The 21,684-nt window shown below is 41.6% G+C and overlaps 1 protein-coding gene across 1 annotated transcript in view; it reads right to left on the minus strand.

The window, feature by feature from the left end:
* Positions 1–2,734: 2,734 nt before the first annotated feature.
* Positions 2,735–21,684, minus strand: part of SLAMF6 (SLAM family member 6) — a 43,546-nt gene continuing 24,596 nt past the window's right edge. The window contains exons 2-8 of the mRNA XM_081025934.1: positions 12,520–12,828; positions 8,037–8,300; positions 7,447–7,560; positions 7,092–7,130; positions 5,952–6,031; positions 4,313–4,387; positions 2,735–3,945 (exon numbers count right to left, since the gene is read on the minus strand). Coding sequence (XP_080882060.1) covers positions 3,931–3,945; positions 4,313–4,387; positions 5,952–6,031; positions 7,092–7,130; positions 7,447–7,560; positions 8,037–8,300; positions 12,520–12,828 — 896 coding nt within the window. The 3' untranslated portion in view covers positions 2,735–3,930. The remainder of the gene's footprint in view (positions 3,946–4,312; positions 4,388–5,951; positions 6,032–7,091; positions 7,131–7,446; positions 7,561–8,036; positions 8,301–12,519; positions 12,829–21,684) is intronic.

The following is a 21,684-nucleotide window of genomic DNA, read 5'->3' on the forward strand; positions in this document are numbered from 1 at the left end:
TAAGGGGTGTAGGTTGTGAACTCAGTCACAGCTGGGTTGCTGGCAGCAATGCCCCCGGGGCCCACAGGTTGCTCACATTTTACCCTTTGCTTCAAGATTGGCCAGGCTTGGGGGTTGGGAGCTACATTGTCTCCACTCGCTTCCTCCGCCTCTGTCTCAGAGTCTCCACAGTGGGGCTCATCCTCTAACAGGTGGACCTGAGCTTCCAGTGCCTCCCATTGGAACATCTGGTCCCTCACCTGGGCTATTCCAGCAAGCACTTCCCTCGAGTTATGATGCACTTTGGTGAGAACCTCCTCCACCCAATGGTCCCGAGCTTCCAGCACTTCTTCCGCTGGGGCTGCTGTCTTGCCTCTGAGTTATTTCATTAAATGTGCCCTCCATGTTACGACACAAGGCCGTGAGGAACATCCAGCCCACATGGCCGGCTGTACCCTTCGCCTTCTCTGGCAACGGCTCAGCCAGAGCCTGCAGGGCCCTCTCCACACTGGCTGGAGAGCCATCCACGTCCTCCCACCCCTTCTTGGGGTGGGAGGTCCAACTTCTGAGAACAGTGGCTACCGGGTACCACACACTGTATGGGGGCCACATGCCCTCCTGCCCAGAGTCAGACTCCATTCCTACCTGACTGGAATCCTGCTCGTCATGCCAGATGTCCGAGTGGGTGGTGGCCTTGGTGCAAGATGTCCACAATCCTTGGAGCCTACAGCAGCAGCAGACTACCAAAAGGAAGGCGACCCCTTTTATTGCCAAGAGGGTAGTGTGCCATCTGGAGGCTCGAGTCTCCCAGGCAGACTGCACCTCCAGTTTCCAGCTCTGCTCCTCACGGGCCTCCTGAAGCTGAGCATGTATAAACTGCTCCATTACCCCTCTTGGCATTCTGGCCAGCGCCATACCCTGCTCGCTGCACCATGTGTCACTCAGGGTGTCATGCGGGGTGTCTGGTCCCACTCCCTGCATAAGAATGCAGGATATGGTCAGGCCAAAAAGGAACAACAACGGAGCCATAGATAGGGGAGTCATACTGCTATATTCTCATTGGCTGCTGGGTTGGAGACACAGGAAGCAGGAGCCACATGATCCACAATTTGCTGTCTGCTTCTCTTCCAATCGACCCCACTTGCTAACTGCAATCCATGCTTGCTAGCTTAGCCAAGGCAGTTATATGGCTAACCGGTAATAGCTGACGGCATCCACCACCCGAGCCAGCACCCCTCCACATGAGGCCGAGAGCCTGGAAACTGCTCTCCAGGACTCTGTCCCCACACTTCAGCAGCTGTCTACTCTAGACTCTGCCCCCGGCAACTCCTCTACTGGTGCTTTTCCTCACAAGTGCAGCCATCTTCTCTAGACACTGCCATGGGCATCCTTGCTTCCCGACTTCCAATAAACCTTTTCTTGCTTTACTACTTTTCTGAATCTTATGAATATTTTCACATTCTGCGAATGACCAGGGGTATTCAAAAACAATACACTGAACATTATTTTCTGCTATAACAAGTGCTATCTGAAGATTTTGACGTTTGTCACAGACTTCCAGCTTCATTCTGTACTAGCTGCAATTCTGTCTTTAATTTCTCTATGGTTTTTCTGGAAATTACTTCCTGTCCCTGAAATTGTTTTCTAAGATCAGCTTCCTTTTCTTTGCTAGTCTGTAGGCCTTCTACTGTGAAAAGCTGTGATTTTTTCCAAAGCATCAAGCTCACATTCATAAAAGAGCTTTATTCAACTTGTCTTCATAACCCTTAAGTAGCTTTCTCCGTTCAAGTTTTAGTTCTTCGAGGGTTTTAAGGTCTCCACCTTTATTCTGTGCAATTCCTCGGCCTTCACCTGACCCCTTTTCACCAAGACACTATGATGCTGCTGTGATTTCAACAGCTCTTGGATCTCCCGTCTGTGAACACTTTGCAAATCTTCCAATGCTTAACAATTTGTCTTTTCTCAAACTGTACTTGGAGTTGTCCAAAACTCTGTAATCTTTCCTCAAATTTCCTTCTAATCTCTTCAGCCTCTCTAGACATGATTACTATGTGTTGGACATGCTGTGGGCTTCTGCACAAAGTTGCATGTCCTCAACTCTGTGCTTATAAGCTTCCAGTTCTGTCAAAGCCTGCTGCTTCATTTTTATGTGATCTCATGATGCTTCTAAAACTGGAATCTTTCTATTAAGGTCTAACTTCTCTGTTACTTTGCTTTTATACTGCAATGTTTTTTCTTTTGTTTTGGCAAGAATTTGTTGGCTATCTTCTTCATGAACATCTTTGAGGGCTTGAGTTGCAGATTAATGCTCATCATTCTCAGTGTTCAAAGTATATATTACCTTAGTGAGCTGTGCGATTTTCTTGCTCATTTTCAGGTGCAGGTTCTGGCTATAGTCCATGGGGTGTCCTACCTGCTACAGGGAGGGCAGCAAGGGTGAATTTGGCTGCCCTGGCCACCAAGCTGCAGTAATAGTGCTGCTGCCAGATCATGCCCATGTCGCCAAACTCCCGACAGGTAGGGGTACCTGTTCTCACTCTTAGGGTGTCCCGTGAAGCAACGATGTCTGGGAGGCAAGAGCCAGCGAGGCTGCTTCTGGATCTGACACCTGGAACCCTCCAGGCATAGCTGCAGCCACAGGTGTCCTCCCACCCAGCCATCCCTTGGTCACCCCCTGTCCACCGACCTGGCGGCCCCATTGGCCTGGGGCCATGGGGGACATCCTACATTGTCTTAGTTAATTCTCATAAAACTTTATTATACATTCATTTATTTATTAAAAATATTTATTGAACATTTGCCATGTGCTAGATACCATGCAGGGATAGAGTGATAAATAAAATCATTATGGTCATTGCTCCTAGAGAGCTTATGGTAGAGTTGGAGAAACGCACATTAAACAAATAAAAATAAATATTTAGTGACGTGATAAATGACATGGCAAGTGTGACAGAATAATTGGGGGAGGGGGGAGGTCTACTTCAGATAGAGTGGTCTGAAAAGGTCTCTTTTAGAAGGTGGCATATGTAAGTTGAGACTTAAAGAATAAGATGGAACCAGGCCTTGAGGCAGATGTGAATAACTCTAACATAGGTAACTCCTTCCTCTAATAAAGGAGCTGAGAGAAGATCAGGGAGGCTAAATGGAGATAGTGGTGGGCATATGATAATGGCTGAGTCTGGAGATGGGCTAGACCATCCAGGGCCATGGCGACTCAGTTTCATTCTGAGTGCATGGGGTAATCTTTCAGGGTTTTAAGCAGGCAAGTGAAAGACCTGATTTATATTAAAAATATTACTTTGGCTGTCTTGTGGATAATGGAGTGGAGGGAAGAAAAGTTGGGGAGAGTTGTTCAAAGTTTATTGTAATATTCCAGGTTAGAGATGATAGTGGTTGGATATAGGATCGTGGTTGAAGGTTTGGAGAGAAGTGCATATATTTGGAAGATGCTGAAGTCAAGGATAACTCAGGTTCCTGTTTTGAGTAATGGGGCTGATGTATTACCATTCTCCTTTTTCAGTTTAGGAGACAAAAGCTCCAAAAGCTTAGGTAACATGTCCCAGGAGATATGTCTAGGAAATGAAGTATGAGGATTTGAGAATGGTTCCATTCAACTCCAGAGAAAACACATGTAACCAATACATTGTACTCTCTCCCAGTGAGTCACAATTCCGCTTTCTAAAAGGAGAGACATGGTTGTCTTCTGAATTATGGTCTGTCAACCATAACTCCATTTGCTTAGTTACCGAAAAGAAAGTCAGTATCCAGGTATGTTATCTGAAGCATGTTTTGGCCTGAAGCAGATTAGAAAATGCTATTTGGATCACAGGCTGCAAATGATGTTATTCCTTAAATGTTTGACCTAGGAAAGCAGGTTCAAGTCTGAAGGACTGGAGAAGATGCATCGTTCTTGAATTCCTTTGAGGCCTTTCAGCAACTTAGATGACATTGTCAAGGGCAGTTGCTCTGGAAGAAATGGGTTTATTTTAATAACAAAAAGAGGAAAACGAAATAGTTTAATAGGGACAAGAACCTCAGGTCATCCCTCATGGCTATAGAAGAAATCTGGAGAGCACGAGCAGGCAGATAGGGGTATTAATAGCATAAGGCTGGATTATATTAAAAAACAATCAGGTTGAAAACTCAGTTATACATGGTGATGTTAATACAAGGTAACATCTTTGATATGTTTTGGTGGTGTCCTGAGATTTTCTATAACCTACTGGTATTTGTGCATCTGTTAAATGGCCCCTTTACTTTTATTTCATTTGCAAAGTCAAAGGTCTGAGAAGAGAGGTAAGAATGTAAGAACATTGAACAATCATGGGCTTACCTGTTTGGATTGATAAATTGTGGAGTAAATTGTGGAGGAATCATTGTTTTTCATAGGTGTTGGGCTTTCCATTCTCTATAAAAAGGAATCATACCCATTTGGCTCACACAAAGAGATACTCATGCATAGATATAGTCTCAGGGAAAAGTAGTATGAAAAACATAGAGATGATGTCAAAGTTCTTCAGGAGGAAGTCTAGGGAATGTTCGGCAAGAGGAACTGGAGACCAAACACCACCAGTTCTCAAAACTGTAAAAGTTTAGCGGCATTTTCTGTGCCCCAAACAAGCAAACCAGTGGGCTCAAGAATGAGAGACAGAAGGGTGACCTTGGCAGGTGGTGTGAAGGAAAAAAAGCATTCTTGTTCTGCATCCAATTCTATTCTCCATCTTCCATTTTAAAGAATTAACGTATATACCAGATGTTTATTGTATTACACCTTTTGACCAGATCTGTAGGAGATCTGATAACTGGAGAAATTACCTGCTCTGTTTTGTCTCTGATTCTAATTGCCTGGTCTCAAATCTTTGGGTTCTCCACAAGATGGGGAACTGGTACAGTACGAGAAACACCTGGTATCAATAGTAGTTCTGCTTGGAATACAAAGTATAGCAGTAACAGCAGAAATCCCCCATGTTCAGAGGTTTTAACAGTTAAAATTAATTAAGGAACATTTACAGCATTATCAAGACCTCTAAAACTCTCCAAAGTACAATTTTATACTAATGAAAAAGTTAACAATTTTGCAGACATTAGTTTCTTGGTTTGTTGAGGGTGATTCATCTTGTCTTCAAGAGGAAATTGGAAAGGCAATAGAAATATCTGAATAAGTAAGAGAACCCTTTCGTGCTCCCTCTCTTTAAGTAGCCTGCTTTGCAAATACTTGTTAGGGGCTCTAAGAGGGGAGATATGCTTGGGGGAATCCAAGATTTCTAGCTAGACATTGTTTCCATCAGTTGGAGAATAATGAGTTTTCTGGGCTTATTTTTCAGAAGAAATGGAAACTGGCCCCCAAGAAGTGTAGTATTCTTAGAAATGTTCCTCTTGCAGGTGGTAGGGAATTGTTACCTGACCAAATCTATCCTGTTATGTTGCTAGAGTAAAAGAGACGACTGAGGGCTGCTCATGCCTTTAATATCCTCTACTGTGGAGGGGTTGCAAATTCTTGCCCTTCCTCTCTTGAGAGACTACTTCTGAGCACCCCTATTTTCCCTACATCCAGGGTGAGAAGCCCCCTGCTACAGAATTGTCTCCTTTGGAAACTCTCAAACATAATTGAATTCTGATCCACTCAGCAAGTATCTACTGAATAAATACATGCTAAGGCATAAAGGAAGAGAGAGGAAGACATAATTTTCACTTTCAGGCAACTTGTAATTAAGCTGAAGAGACAAGACTTAACTAATGCATTAAGCAGTTAGAGAGCACTGTAAAGCAGAGTATGAGTAAACATTCCATTGGGGTGAGAGCAGCGGGGGCTGGAAAGGTCCTGTATAGAACTTTATAGCTCCTGTGGCTGCCTTCTCCTCTCCTCAATATGTACATCAGTTTTTGGATTAGTCAGATAATTGTGCTGACAAGTTTGTGAATAATGACTGAAAATAATGACAATGCCAGAGTATAAAGCTGAAAGAACTCACCATGTTTGGATGAGTGACCTGAGCATACACAGTGTTCCCTGGAGAGAATGGATCATACTCTGAGTTTCTCAGGGTCTCTGCTATAAACCCAGGAAGATTCAGTTAGTGGTAGAAGGACTCTGGGTATGCTTTCCCGGGACCTTGACTAACCCAGGGGAATTTCTGGCCCCAAAGATGCAGTTGTTTGAGACATTGCCCTTCCTTAGTGTTCATTCATTTTTGACAATCTTTGGAATTCTGGCTTGAACCTGAACCTTCTCAGTCATGTTATCTATTTCTGACCTCATCTCTTGGGGGGACAAGGTCTTGAGATACCCTAAAGTTTCAGAGTCTTCCTCTAAATTCGCATGTAAGCCATGAAGCTCCTAGGACCAAATAGTACTGCATACACAAGAGCTAGACTAGAGAACCTCAATGGCAGGCATAACGGACCCAGATTATTTCATGTACACATTATTAAACTTTTCAGAAGTCCTTAAGTCCACAGTCCTTTGATTACATAGGAAATGAGGAACTGTAGGCTCAGAAAATTCAATTCACTTGGCACAAAATCATATAGGAAGAGATTGAATAGGAACTCGAATGTGTGCCTTCTGACTCTAAACCTCATGCATTGTCTTCTACACATGATGTCATATATCTCTCACCTATGAAACGAGACTCAGTGCCAGCTGAGTCCAGAGTCTGCCTTCCAATCTCTACATCACACTTTCTCTTTTGAATGTGTCTACTCAATGTCCAAATCTTGGATGAATAGAGTGATGGGGTCAGGCAGTTTGTCTTTGGGCCTTTGATGCTCTAATCCTATCCCTGCCCTGTACTTGCTAGGTGATAATGGACAGGCTATGAGCCCTTTCACTGACACCTAGTTTCTCCATCAGCAGGGTGGCCAACGACCCTAATCCCACTCCAAGAAATTGTGTCAGTGACTGATTCACATGCTTGTAAGGAACCCTGTAGGTCCCACAGGAGACAGACTTGGACAATTACAGCTTCTCCCCTTGCGTTATCTGGTCCATCTGAGTAATGATATTCTGACTCCATCATTTCTCATTATACAGCCCTCTGACTGGCCCTTCTTCTTCCATTTGGCTCTTTCCATCTGTTTTATGATTGGGAGTTAAGAGTCTGGAAGCTCACCAGGACTCTGGGTTTGCTGAATAGAGAAACTTGAGGAACCTGAAAAATAAAATCAGGGCAATTGAAACTTGTGACTGTAGTGAGAGATGCCTTCCATCCCCCAACCCCTAGTGTCTCTCTAGAGAATGTGGTGGGAGGGGACCAGAAAGGGAAGGGCAGGTAGGTCCTGAGGTCGGGTCCTACATTTCCCAGTAGGATACCTTCCTCAGGAGATTAGCAGGTATGTGGTCGTACTACAGGTATTGTCCCACTAGACTAGCTGAGCCAGGGTTTGCATCCTCCCTCCCTTAACCTGAAGCCCCAGACTCTAAGTCGCTGAAACCTTTGAGAAGAGACAAGTAGAAAGAAAGGTAACCTGCTAGTTTTTTCCTTGAAACAAATAAGCACACAGCGATAGCAATCAAAGAAAATACTATTGTTACTGTAATCCATATGATTTTCAGGTGTTGATTTTTCTCATTAAAAACACCTGAAAAGAAAAAAAAAGAAATTGCACTTAAGATACACTGAGTAAAGCCCACAGTGTTTTTCTCAGAGTCTCCATTTAACCTCTTTTAGGTCACCTTTGTGGGGTGAGTGTGTTCATCTATACTCAGAAGCTCTGGGGCTCTGGGAAGGATTTCTAAGAGTAGGAGTCCCATTTGTCAGATAGGACAGGGTGGGGCCTGGTAGAGCCAAGCAGAGGAAACAATCCTTCTTTACCAAGGAGTTTGTTTTTGGGCTCTGAGTGTGTTGGCGGAGGGATTGTGGAAGGGGAGAGGAGGGAGGAAGGTGAGACCTCTGAGGATAGTGAGAAGCACAGAGCACCAGAGGGTGTTTGCCCTCTCTCATCATCTTTGGCTGCCTCCCACTGGGTCACTGTTTTGGGAATCATGTAGGTCATGAGGACATTCCATACCCCATAGTTGCTCAAGGCTCTTGGAAAGACCTGAGACAGACTGTTACCTTTGCAGGGATTTTGGATGGAGAAAGAGAAGGATAAATTGCTGACAGGATTTTCAGCTATGCAGTAATAGGTCTGTTCACTGGAAATCTTAGGGTCCCAGAAGATTGTGAAGTTTGCTTCCTTTAAGAGTATATTTCCTGAGACCTGCCAACTAAATGAGACATGGTCGTTTGGATTCTCCACAGAGCAGGTCAGGTGGATCTCACAGGTCCCATTCTCATACAGCTGCATGTAATTGGAAACTTGTAAGTTCCTCAGTCTTCCTGTGTGCAGAGAAAAGGACTGGATTAAGGATAAATGGATCAGCCCTCTGTGAAAAACATCCTTCCCCTCAATGTATTCCACCTGACACTCTGCTGTATGTTATGGTCTATATACTCTGTAAATAACTGCTTGTGTTGCTTAATTGATGGGATCGAGGTCTGGGACAACTAGATGAGGGACATCAGTATGAGAAATTAGAAGGAAAAGATGGGTTGCTACCCACTAGTTGGGTGATTAGGGGCTGGTTACCTTACTTTTCTAGGCTTCAGTTTATTCCTGGGGTCTTTTCTAGTCCTTGTTCACTGTCCATTGTGTAAAGACAATTTGGAGACTAAGCTGAGGGCCAACCCTATCTTAGCCAGGTCAGAAACCAAAACCAGGCACAAGAGCCCTGTTTCCTTGATCATCAGAATTCCCTAGCTGGGGTGGAAGATGGAAGCTTAACTTTCTTGGAGAACCATATTTCCCTCAAATCTGTGGGAATCCTGATCCTCATTGTATCTGATGCTGGCTCTAATGGTGATAAAGATACTGATACGGAATGTAAGCAAGACAGAAAGAGACAAGTTGAGAACCAAAATGTTGGGGAAAAAAGAAGTGAAGAAATTGAGAGAGCAAACAATTCCAGGAAGCAAAGAAGTGTAATATACTCAAGCATTTGAGAAAACATCTACTGCAAAAATTTCTTTCTTTCATTTATTTTTATTTTTTATTTTTTTTACTGCAAAAATTTCTGATAGCAGAGACCAGAAAATATTGGTTAGTAAGATGTTGGTAGCTATGAATCAAGGGGACATGGAAACAGTACAGAAAAGTTCACTGAGTTAGACTTGGCCTGAGGGTTGACATAAAGGTGACCCAGTAAAGAGCAAAATGACTCTAGCTGTCTGATTAGAAGAGACAGAGTAATGCTTTAAGTTTAGCTAACTGAGTAGGAGTGGTGGAACCTATCTTGCCAGAATGGAGCTTTTATGTAACAGCAAGAGTGTTGGATTTGGAGTTAGGAAAACCTAGGTTAGGATCATTTGTCATTTACTGGCTGTACGACCATGGATTGATACATTGTTAATCTCGTCAAGTCTCTGTAAAAGCCTCTGTAATACCTACTTCTTAGGTAATTATGGTGATTACACGAGACAGTGCCTAACACAGCAATGGCAAATGTTTGGCATGAATGCCAAATATTTGGCATCTCCCTTAAAGGAGATGTTGGTCCATGGCTGACCTCAAAAATCTATCTTATTGCCCTTTTACACTTGATGAATATATAACTACTTATTTGACATTTTCACTTGGATAGAATGTGTATCTCAAACTGAACATGTTCAAAAGAAATCCTGTTTTTGTCTTCAAAACTTGTTCCATCATCAGCCTTCCCCTGTTTTAACTCATAACAACTGTGTCTTTCTAGTTGCTCATGTCAATAGCCCTGGAGTTATCGCTGAACTCATCTCTTTATTTCATAACCCAAACACCAGGAACTCCTGATGGCTTTACCTCCAAAATGTATTCAGAATCCAACCACTTCTCACTACCATTCTTGTCCAAGCCAGCATCATTTTTTGCTTGGATTGTTGCAATGGCCTCCTAATTTGTCCAGTGGCTTCTACATTTGTCCCTTACAATCTATTCTCAACAGAGCCATCAAAGGGATCTTAAACAAGTAAGTCAAATTGTATTACTTCTCTGTAAAGCCCTCTGATGATTCTCAATCTGAGAGTTAGAAGCCAAAGTCCTTATGCTGGCTCACAGAACCTTACATAATGCGGCCCCTATTTCCTTACTGACCTCATTTCCTATTACCCTCTCCCCATTCTGCTCCTTGGTGTTTGACCTCCTTGATGTTCCTTGAGCACACCAGACATAGAAAGTGCATGTGCTGGATGGCTCTTCATCCAGATATATGCCCAGCTCTCTCCCTAACTTCCAACAGGTCTTGGCTCAAGTGGCACCTTCTCAATGACCAATGTCATCTTCTTATTATGACCACTCTAATTAAAATTGATCCCTGCTCCCTGATGGCTCTTCTGATACTCCTTATGTCATTCTAATCTCTTTTTTCTTTATAGCACTCATGGCTTTCTTACCTCCTGTGTTGTTTGTTTACACATTATGTGTGTTGTTTATTATCTCCCCCTATTCCCCACCCAGAATGTCTGTCCTATGGGGCAGGGATCTTTCTCTGTTTTGCTCACTTATATATTTCAAGTGCCTAAAATACTTTTTCAACAAATATTGTTGACTCAATGAATGAACTTAACAGGGCTTTAGCATCTTTCTTTACACTGAATTGTAGGCAGTTACTCACAATTAATTGATCTTGGCCCATAAGATAAAATCTTTCCTATCTTTAGCCTGGTACATACAGAGTAATTGGTCAATGTTTTAAGAAACCTATATATTTCATGTCTTGAAATTCCTTGCACTATTTAAAATATGTTGGTGGAGCTCACACATTTTTGTGTACACACCTTTGAAGGAGAAGTACTTTAGAAGGTGCTGAGAAGGGACTTACATTGAGCCTCAGGAGTGTGGCTGTTGCAGAAGTCATGCTTGGTCTTCTGAATGGTGGCAGGAGAACATTGTTTAAAGTGTTATGGAGTCTGATATGGTGTCTGTTTTCACTTTCCACTGGATGTGTCTCTCTTATTCCCAGGGTCCTAGCACTACATTAATGATTTCTGATTACCCAGAATGGTTCTGCCTGTAGTGAGTTGAATGATGACCACCTCGCCCTCCCAAAGATATTCTAATTCCCAGAATCTTATTTGGTAAAAGGGTCTTTGCAGATATAGTTAAATTAGATGAAGAAATGAGCCTGGATTATCTGGAAGAGCCCTAAATCCAATGAAAAGTGTTCTCATATGAGAAAAGAAGAGAGATATTCAAAGTAGACAGAAGAGGAGAAAACACAGGGAGGAGGAAGAGGCAATGTGACCATGGAGACAGATTAGAGTGATATAGCCACAGGCTAAGGAATACCAAGAAAAGCCAACAGATGTAAGAGGCAAAGAACAGATGGTCCGCTATGTCCTCAAGAGGGAATGTAGCCTTGCCCACACCTTGATTTTGTACTTTTGGCTTCCAGAACTGTGAGAAAATAAAATTTCTGTTGTTTTAAGCCACCAAATTTGTGGTATTTTGTTTTAGCAGCCCCAGGAAGCTAATATACTGCCCCAGGGTGATTTTGCCCCTTTAGTTCGAATTTCTGTTCAGAACTTTTCCAGACATTCTTTCTTTCCTGTGACATTTACCTGTTATGTGTCCTATTCTTTCAGGAACATGACTGACTAGCATGGTAAACCTGTCAAATATTCACAGGATATTAAAGGTTAACATGTAACCTACTTGTGGCTACATTTTATTTTAACATTTTTTGTTGTTTTGTTTTGTTTTTGGATACCATGTCTTAACTCAAAAGACTCTGAGTGAATTTTAGACACTATGGGTTTTTTAGTAGATAAAAATTATGGAATCTCAGTGGCTTTTAAAGTTATCAGTTTAATGCTTAAATCTCCTGTACAACATTCCTGCCATCCATGGCATCTCTGAACATCACTGATTGCTAGAAGGATTTTTTTTTTCTGGTATTGACTCATAAGCAGTGTCCTTATAGTTTCCATAATTTGATGTTGAGACATTAGCTATCTGGGGAAAATATTATTTTATTAATAGAAAAGATGTTTCTCTTTTCCAGCTCATCCTTATAGAACATTTTCTAGGTAGTTCTGTACACTGACTATTGGGTCAGATGAGACTTTATGTATAGGGAGATACTATATCAGTTAGTTCCTATCTCTGTGACTATAGGGAGGTTGCTGTGACTGACATTGTGCCTCAGGGATAAGGATAGTACTTAACCTCATGAAGCTTTTGTGAGGATTACATGACAGGTAACATGTAATGTACATGGTAACAAAATTATAGATATTTCACTTCCATTACTACCACTACATTTCTAGTTGAAAGGAACTATTTTATAGTGTGAAGGGGAGTGAAGTGATTTTGGGCTGGGAGTCACAAGCCTTAGGTTATATTCTCAGCTCTGTCTCTAACTGGCTGTGCAATGCCGTTGAGTTGCTTTACCACTGGAACTCAGTCTGGCTCCAAATGCCATATTCTTTACCACGAGCCTACATTTGCAGTCACATAGAATTCAAATATGTAATATTTTTTACATATTTAATTAACAGAGCTTAACCCCAAGCTCTGACTCACTGAAAATCCTCAGACTGTAATCGGAAATCACCGAAGAGGTCATTGTGGTTATCTGGGCGCGGTAAAGTCCTGTGTCTGCCATCATCAGGTTTTTGATTTGCAAGGAGTAGGACTCGGTGACTTTCAGTCGATCTTTCCATTTTGGATCAGTCACCTGAATTAGTGCTTCTTTTGGCTGTATGAAGATGATAGATGTTCCATTATGAAGCCAGGTGATGGACTGGGTCTCCTCTTCTGCAGGAAACTTCAGGGGAAGAGTTACTGACTCTTCTAGCACCCCTGTCAATGAGGTTTGAGAAATTGTGTTCCCTGTAAACACAGAAGGGAAACCGCTATAACTCACCCGTAACACGGCCTGTCTGTTAGAGGTCTCTGATGCTGAAACCCAGAGATATGATGAAGAAGGAAAAGGTTAGAAAAAGTGTTGAAATGGACAATCAGGAAGGCTCCATCCCCAACAAAATGTCTGGCACTCTTGGATAATAGGCAGCTGGCCCAGATGATCTGGCCCAGTCCACCCTCCCCCACTAGCTGGTTGCGCTGGGTGGTGGCCACACTCTCTGAGCCCAGCCTCTGAGTTCTCTGGGCATAAGATGTGGGTGAGAGGCAGGGAACTACATCAACTCCTTGCCATAGACTCCAAAACCACAAGTGTTTGCTGATAAGGTATAATTAAAGCTCAACATTTACTGATTACCTACTAGTATGTGTTCAACATCGTGGGTTTATGAGATTTAGAGGACTAATAATCTGAATTTATAGTTCTTTTTATGCATTACTTCATTTGATGCTGACAATTCTGTAAGGTAGGTAGGATGGATGTTATTATCTCCATTTATAGATAAAGAAACTGAGGCACAGAGGGGTTAACTAATTTTCTCAGGGTTATGCAGCTAAAGAATGAGTCAAGGTTCAAATCCAACTACTTTGACACCAACTATAACACTGTGTGTTTTTTTCATGATACCAGAAGATATCTTTTCTCTCCTCAAAAAGATTATAGTCTAGTAATTGACGAGATAAACATAAAAGTAATAAATATTTCAAAGGAACATATAAGGGCCATATTCATATTGTGAGCCTATCTCAGAGTCATTAATGTTTGAGCAAAAAGATGAAATAGTCACAATTATTTTTAAAGGAGATGCTTCCTTAACATCCTTTGCCAAATACTTAGCACTTGTCACAGCATTTTGCAGCCCTCTGTTTACTTGCTTGTCTAACCGACCATGTTTCATTTATCTTTGTATCTCAGCACTGCCTGACACAAAATAGTACCTGGAAATGTTTGAGTGAATAAATAACTATAACCATGACCCCAACCGTCTTGAGATCTCTTAATTCTTAGGAGAGAATCTGAGTAAGAGAGGAAGGTTGACACTCAGCTCCTGGATGAGCTCACACTTCCTCTTTCTTCCCTGAAATGTCATGTGGATGCCAGGCACATGAACACTGCCATCATCAATCCCCACTCTGTACCACGTCTTTCCCATCAGCACTTTAACATGCTGTTATTTGTCATCGTGACTCTTCTCTCTTGGAACCATATGGATGAACATTACAAGCAAAATCTTGAGAAAAAAAATCCAGATACAAATAAAACATAATAGTATGATTCCATTCATTTTAAGTTAAAAAACAGGCGATACAAATCTATGCTGCTAGAAATAAGGATAGTGGTTACTTCTGAGGAGGTAGGAGGAATGGCAAGTAGGAGGGAACATAAAAGGGAATTCTGGGGTGCTAGTAATGTTCTATTTCTTGACCTGTGTCTGGATACATGTGTTTATTCATTTTATACACACGTAATTCATTGAGCTGACACTTAGGATTTATACAGTTTTCCCTCTGGATGTTAAATTTCAGGAACAGAGGTTAAAACAACAAAAACTAAACCAAAACAAAATAATTACAGTGGCCTATAAAGACCAAAATGTTGGTCATTTTTCTCTCTTCGACCTAATTTCCTACAACACTCTCGTGTTCACTTTGCTCAAACTACGCTGGCCTAGCTATTCCTTGAGATGGTCAGGGTTTGTACACTTGCAATTCCCTCTCCCTGGAATGTGGTTTTTCAGGTGTCCATGTGGCTCACTCTTTCATCTTCATAAGGTCTATAATGCAAACATTCCCTTTCAGAGTGGTCTTCTGTGCCCACTCTTTCCTTATCACCAACACTGACCCCTGTACAACTGCCTTCAAATTTATTTTCCTTCATACTACTATCTAGCATACTTTATAATTTGCATATTTGGTTTTTAAAAATTCTTTTTCCCTTCCATTAGAATGTAAGCTCCATGAAAGCAAGAATTTTTGACTGTCTTGTTCATTGTTGTAAATACCTATGAACAGTGCTTGGCACATAGTAGGCATCTAGTGCATATTTGTTGAGTGACTGGACACATCTCCATCCCTTCTCTTGGAGGTTCTCTGTCCAGGATATTAAGGACAAATTCCCCTTTGCAAGGAGTCTGGGCATAATCTATGGCCCAAGTGCTCCCCAGGAACTGTTCTTCTCTCACTGAACACATTCCTTTAAGGTTCCTTTGTTTTCATAGACTGCAATTATTTGTTTATTTAACAAGTCATTCTATTATATGCTCAATTTTATGCCAATTTAGTTAGGAAAGCCTTAGAAGTCATGGAATTCAGACCGTATTTATTAGGTTCCTTTTATGCACCAGTTTCTTGACTGAAGATTGGCAATACAAATGTGAATGAGACATATTGGTCCTCTGGACTCAGCATGTGGTAGAGGAGCCTGACGGATAGACAATAGTTATGGTGCATAAGTTAGGCATCGACCTAGGATAGGGCTTGCCTCCACATTGACTTTATACCACTAATTGCACCTTGTGCACTCAATATCAAGTACTTCTTTCCCTTTGTTGTAATTATGAGATTGTTTTCCTCTCTTTCCCATAATCTTGAGGGTAGGGATTATGTTTATTATCTGTATTCCTAACACTTAGCACAATTTCTAGCTCAATAAATGTTGAATTGATAGAGGTATGTGCTCCATGGGAGCACAAATAGTGAACATGATGGTTGGAGAGATTTGGGGGTTGTCAGGGAACACTTCACGAAGGAGATAACATTGTAGCAGAATTTTGAATATAAACAAGAGGTTCTCCATTGCTCAATTATTTGTGATTCTTCCAAGAATGCCCTGTTCTTTCTTTAAAAGAACTGTTTTCTTGACCTGAAACACTCTTCCCCACCTTTTCCAAGAGGTGAGCTCCTATTGATCCTTCAAAGATGAGCTCAAATATCTGTTTGCCTCTGCGTGTGTGTGTGTGTGTGTGTGTGTGTGTGTGTGTGTGTGTGTACATTGGTTCTGGGGGAAGAGAAAGGAGTTTGTGGTGGGAGAAGAGGAGGAGGTGGTAGAAGCAGGAGAAGTAGAATAGTTCTCTGCAGGTATAAGTAGAAAAATAAGATTTGAGCCATGATGCTTAGGGAAGGAGAAGGGGCACAGGTGATGTGGTGTGGCCCAGAGAACACAAGGAAGTCCTTTACTCTCCCTGGAATCTACATTGATGCTTTGGGAATGTCCTAGGCCAGCATCCTTGTCATGGATATTGATGTTTTCAGAGTAAGGTATTGGGGGTCTTCTCAAGGTGGTTGGCTGTGCTGGTATGGAGGACTAGAACCAGAAGAGGAGATTGGATGAAAGGATATCTCACAACTGCAACTAGAGACTACTTAGGTGGCCCAGGGAAGCATATCTTTGGGGATCCTTTTAGGTCACTGGGGGACCACTTGGAGCATGGGGGTGGTACTGAGGTCCTGCCCATTTTCTGGTGAGCATGTCGAGTCAGCAGACATTTGGGGTATGTTTGCTGACATGGTTCATTTATTGGATGATGTGCTTCTGGGAAAATGAATAATGTCTTAGTCAGCTCTTTATGCCCCCAGAACCTGGCCCAGGGAACTCAGTGAATACTAAGAAGATTGAGATGAGGATGTAAAGTGTCTTAAATGGTTACTGAATAATTTTTTTGAAAGGTATTAAGAAACACGGGGTAGTTTTAAGAAACGGGGAGGTATGAAAAAATAGCAGTGTTTTAGGAAGGAGAGGAGAACTGTAGGATTGAGTTGATTCTGAAAAAGAAAAGTCAGAGAAACTTTGGGATTTCTAACCTAGGGGACTGGCTGTCTGTAAGAAAGAGGCACATAGTGGGCTATTTCAGCTCAGCATGAAACAAGTTCGGGGTTGGGGCTGATTTTTCAAGAGATTTAATAGAGAGGGAAGAGAAACACAAGGCAAGATCTTGAAAAGGACAAATGAAAGTACAACATATTAAAACTTAAAGAATGCAACAAAAATGGTACTCAGAGGCAAATTTATAGCTGTAAGACCCTACATTAAAAAAAAGAGAGAAATTATCAAACCAATAACCTAACTTTACAGCCTAAGGACCTAGAAAAAGAAGAACAAAATAATCCCAAAGCCCGAAGGAAGGAAATACCAAAGATTAGAGCAAAAATAACCAAAATAGAGAATATAAAAACCAATAAAGAAAATCATTCTTTGTAAAGATTAAGAAAATTGACATACATTTAGCTAGATTAATTAAGAAAAATTAAAGAAGACTCAAATTACTAAAATTAAAAATGAAAGAATGGCAATAACTGAAGATTTTATAGAGATAAAAAGGGATTATAAGAGAATATCATGAATAACTGTATGGCAACAGATTAGATAATTTAGATGGAATAGACAAATTCCTAGAAACTAACAAATTACCAAGACTGATTTAGGAATAAATAGAAAATCTAAGAGGAGCTGTAACAAGTAAAGAGATTAAATCAGCAATCAAAAACCTACTGGCAACTATAATTTTATGTGTATAATGTGATGGCTCGGTGTGAGGTCGGGGTGGTGGTGGATGGGGGAGGGGGATTCACGGTGTGAGGGATGTAAAAATAAAATAAAATAAAATAAAACTAAAAAAAAAAAAAAAAAAAAAAAAAAAAACAACCTACTGGCAAAGAAAAGCTCAGGACCAGAGGCTTCACTGGTGAATTCTACCAATTATTTAAGGAATAATTAACACCAATCCTTCTCAAACTCTTCCCAAAAATAGAAGAGGAGAAAGCACTTTCTAATTCATGAGGCCAGCATTATCCTGAGCCAAAGACATCATACACACAAAAAGAAAACTACAGAAGAATATCACATATGAATACTGATGGAAAAATTCTTAACAAAATACTAACAAACTTAATCCAGCAGCATTATACAAGGATTACAAATGAGAGTTTTGGTCAAGATGACACAGTAGGTAAATGCTGTGCTTATCTACCCTTATGATCACATCAAATTTACAACTAAACTACAAAACAACTATCATTGAGAATTGCATAAAATCTTGCTGAACCAAAGCCCTACAACAAAAAAACATGCAGAAGAAGCCACCTTGAGACTGGTAAGAGGGGCAGAGATGCAGAACACACTGGTGACCATTAAAAATTGGAAGGGATATCTCAGCTATGGAGGTTCCCCACCCCCAGGGAAGTGAGAGGTCTCAGGCCCATCCCAGCCCAGGGTTCCAATGTTGGGGAGAGAAGTCCCCATAATTTCTGGTTGTGAAAACCAGAAGAGATTGTGGCTGAGTGAGACAGAAGGAGGCTAGAGTTCCAGTCACTCCTCTTAAAAGGACCACAAAAGGACTTACTTACTGAGAGAATCACTGGCTCTGAGCTCTAGTGCTGGGGCAGAAGCTGGAAAGGTGGCAGGGACATATGGTGGGGAACTAAGTTGTCTGGTTTGGAATGGGGTCTGGAGGGGCAACTTTCTCCTGGACAGAGTAGCTGCCAGAGGTCATTGTTTCTTTGTTGAGTCCTCCCTCTTTCCATAGTGCATAGGCAGGCAACCGCCATATCTGAGTCTCCATCAAACTGACTAAAATCACTTGTTGGTCACTCCCTAGTGATTCCAGACCCCCTCTCCCCAAATTTCAGGCATAACCAACCTGCTTCCAGTGGCTTTTGCATACAAACTGCCTGACTTAGCCCATGCTGCAGACTTTCCTAGGGTCTCTTAAAGGTTCTCAGAATGCACACAAGCAGCATCTGGCTTAAGCATGTCCTCTGCCTCTGGGTGAGCATCCCTAAGCCTGGTACTAGCGACAGCAGGCCTTTGTTAACAACTTGGCCTCCTGAAGCACTTCCAAGCACAGCACAGGTGACATCCATTTGCAGAGTTTTTTGTGGCTCCTGCTGGGTTACCCTGGATGAGGTACAGGCGGCAGCTGAACTTGACCTGCAGCAGATTCCCTCCAAAGGTGGTCCTAGTGATGGCACATCCACGGGCCAGCTTTGCAATGAGCTGGAGCATCACCCAACTACCTCCAAGAATGACACACAAGGTGTGGATTGGGCAGGCTCCAGAGTCCTGGTGAGGCAGATCCTGCTCTGTAGGGTCAGCCCCTGCACCACAACTACTCCACTGTAGTCATAGGCAGTCCTTACAACCAATGAGCCTGAGGGTCAATTCCTCTCATTGATGTGCATATATCAACCAAGGATTAACTATAAGAGGAGGGCACACACAAACCACACAAGGACATACCTGGAGTGCATGGCTCAGGTGACCAGGAAGACTATGCCACTGAACCACACAGCACACCTACCACATAAGGTCACTCTACTAAGACCAGAAGACATAGCAGCCCTACCTAATACATAGAAACAAACACAGAGAGGAAGGTAAAAAGGGGAGACAAAGAAACATGTCCCAATTAAAAGAACAGAACAAAGCTCCAGAAAAAGAACTAAACAAAATGGAGACAAGCAACCTACCAGATGCAGAGTTTCAAACACTGGCTATAAAGATGCTCATTTATCTCAGGGAGGACTTCAACAAAGAGATAGGAAACATAAAAATAGAGATAAAAAACATGAAAAAGAACCAGTCAAAAATAAAGACTACAATAATGGAAATGAAGAATACATTACAGGGAATCAAGAGTAAATTAAATGAAACAGAGGATAGAACCAGTGATGCAGAAGATAAGGTAGCAAAAAACACCCAACCAGAACAGCAAAAAGAAAAAAGAATAAAAAAAAAAAATTTAGGGGAGTTTAAAGGGCCTCAGAGGCAACATCAAGTGTACCAACATTCGGATCATAGAGATACCAGAGATTGGTAGGAAATATTCAAAGTGATGAAAAGTAAGAACCTACAGCCGAGGTCACTCTACCCAGCAAAGCTATCGTTTAGAATTGAAAAACAGATAAAGAACTTCTCAGACAAGAAAAAGCTGAAGGAGTTCATCACCACCTAACGAGTTTTACAAGGAATCTTAGAGGGCCTTCTTTAAGACTAAGACACACACACACACACACACACACACACAAATAATAATAAAAATATGAATAATAAAATGACAATAACTACATACCTATCAACAATTACTTTCAAAGTAAATGGATTAAATGTTCCAATCAAAAGGTGCAGGGCGAGAGTTGTTAGATGGGCGGGGGGCGGGGGGTGGGTTGGGGATAAGGGGAAAGGTGAAGGGATTAGGAAGCAGCTGGTAACCACAAGATGGCCTCAGGGTTTTTTGAAAATTAATTTGGGGAACGTATTCAATAATGTTGTAAAGATTTTGTTGGGTATCCGATGGACATGCGTCCTATTTGGGAGACCACCTCAGGGATACTGTGGATGCCTGATCATGGCATTGTACACCAGAAGCTAAACATTAATGAATGCCAACTAAAATTTTATATATATAATGTGATGGTTCAGTGTGAGGTCAGAGGGATAGTGGATGGGGGGAGGGGGGTTCACAGTGTGAGGGATATAAATGATGAACGTCTAAGTATTACCTTGTCTTGTACACCTGAAACTAATAAATTAAAAAAAAATTAAAAAAAAACAAAAATAACCCCAAAAAAACCCCACAAGACTCTTACGTATGCTGCCTACAAGAGATGCACTTCAGATTGAAAGACACACACACACCGAAAGTAAAGGGATGGAAAAAGATATTTCAAGAAAATGGAAACAAACAAACAAACAAACAAAAAAACTGGAGTCTCAATACTTATGCCAGACAAAATGGACTTTAAAACAAAGACTATACCAAGAAACAAAGAAAGACCTAATAATCCCACTTCTGAGTATTTATCTGAACAAACCCAAAACTTCGAGGGGATGTGCTCATCCATATGTTCATTGTATTATTATTATTATTATTATTATTATTATTATTATTATCATTTAAATTTTTTGTTGGGGAAGGGGAACAGGACTTTATTGGGGGAACAGTGTGTACTTCCAGGTCTTTTTCCAAGTCAAGTTTTTTTTTTAAATTTATATTATTAGTTTCAGGTGCACAAGACAAGGTAATATTTAGACGTTCATCATTTATATCCCTCACACTGTGAACCCCCCTCCCCCATCTCCCCTTCCACTATCCCTCCGACATCGCATCGAGCCATCACATTATATATATAAAATTATAGTTGGCATTCATTATTGTTCAGCTTCAGGTGTACAGTACATTGATCAAGCATCTATATCTTCCCTGAGGTGGTCTCCCAAATGGGACCTGTGTCCATCAGATCCAAGTCAAGTTTTTGTCCTTTCAATCTTAGTTGTGGAGGTCGCAGCTCAGTTCCAGGTCCAGTTGCCATTGTTACTTGCAGGGGGCATAGCCCACCATCCCTTGCGGGAGTTGAACCGGCAACCTTGTGGTTGAGAGGATGCTCTCCAACAAACTGAGCCATCCAGGAGCAACTGCAGCTCAGCTCAAGGTGCCGTGTTCAATCTTAGTTGCAGGGGCAGAGCTCATCATCCCTTGCGGGAGTCGAGGAGTTGAATAGGCAAATTTGTGGTTGAGAGCCCACTGGCCCATGTTGGAATCGAACCAGCAGCCTTCGGCATTAGGAACATGGAGCTCCAACCACTTGAGCTACCAGGCCGGCCCATTGTAGCATTATTTACATCCAAGATATGAAAGCAACCTTGGTATCCCTGAATGGATGAATGGATTAAGAAGAGGTGGTACATATATACAATAGAATATTACTCAGCCATAAAAAAAGAACAAAATCTTGCCGTCTGCGACAACATGGATGGGCATAGAGGATATTGTGCTGGGAGTAGTAAGTCAGACATTGAAAGACAAATGTCAGATAATTTCACTAATAAGT

This window comes from Rhinolophus hipposideros (genome assembly GCF_964194185.1).
Source record: "Rhinolophus hipposideros genome assembly, chromosome: 19".
Taxonomy (NCBI): Eukaryota; Metazoa; Chordata; class Mammalia; order Chiroptera; family Rhinolophidae; genus Rhinolophus; species Rhinolophus hipposideros.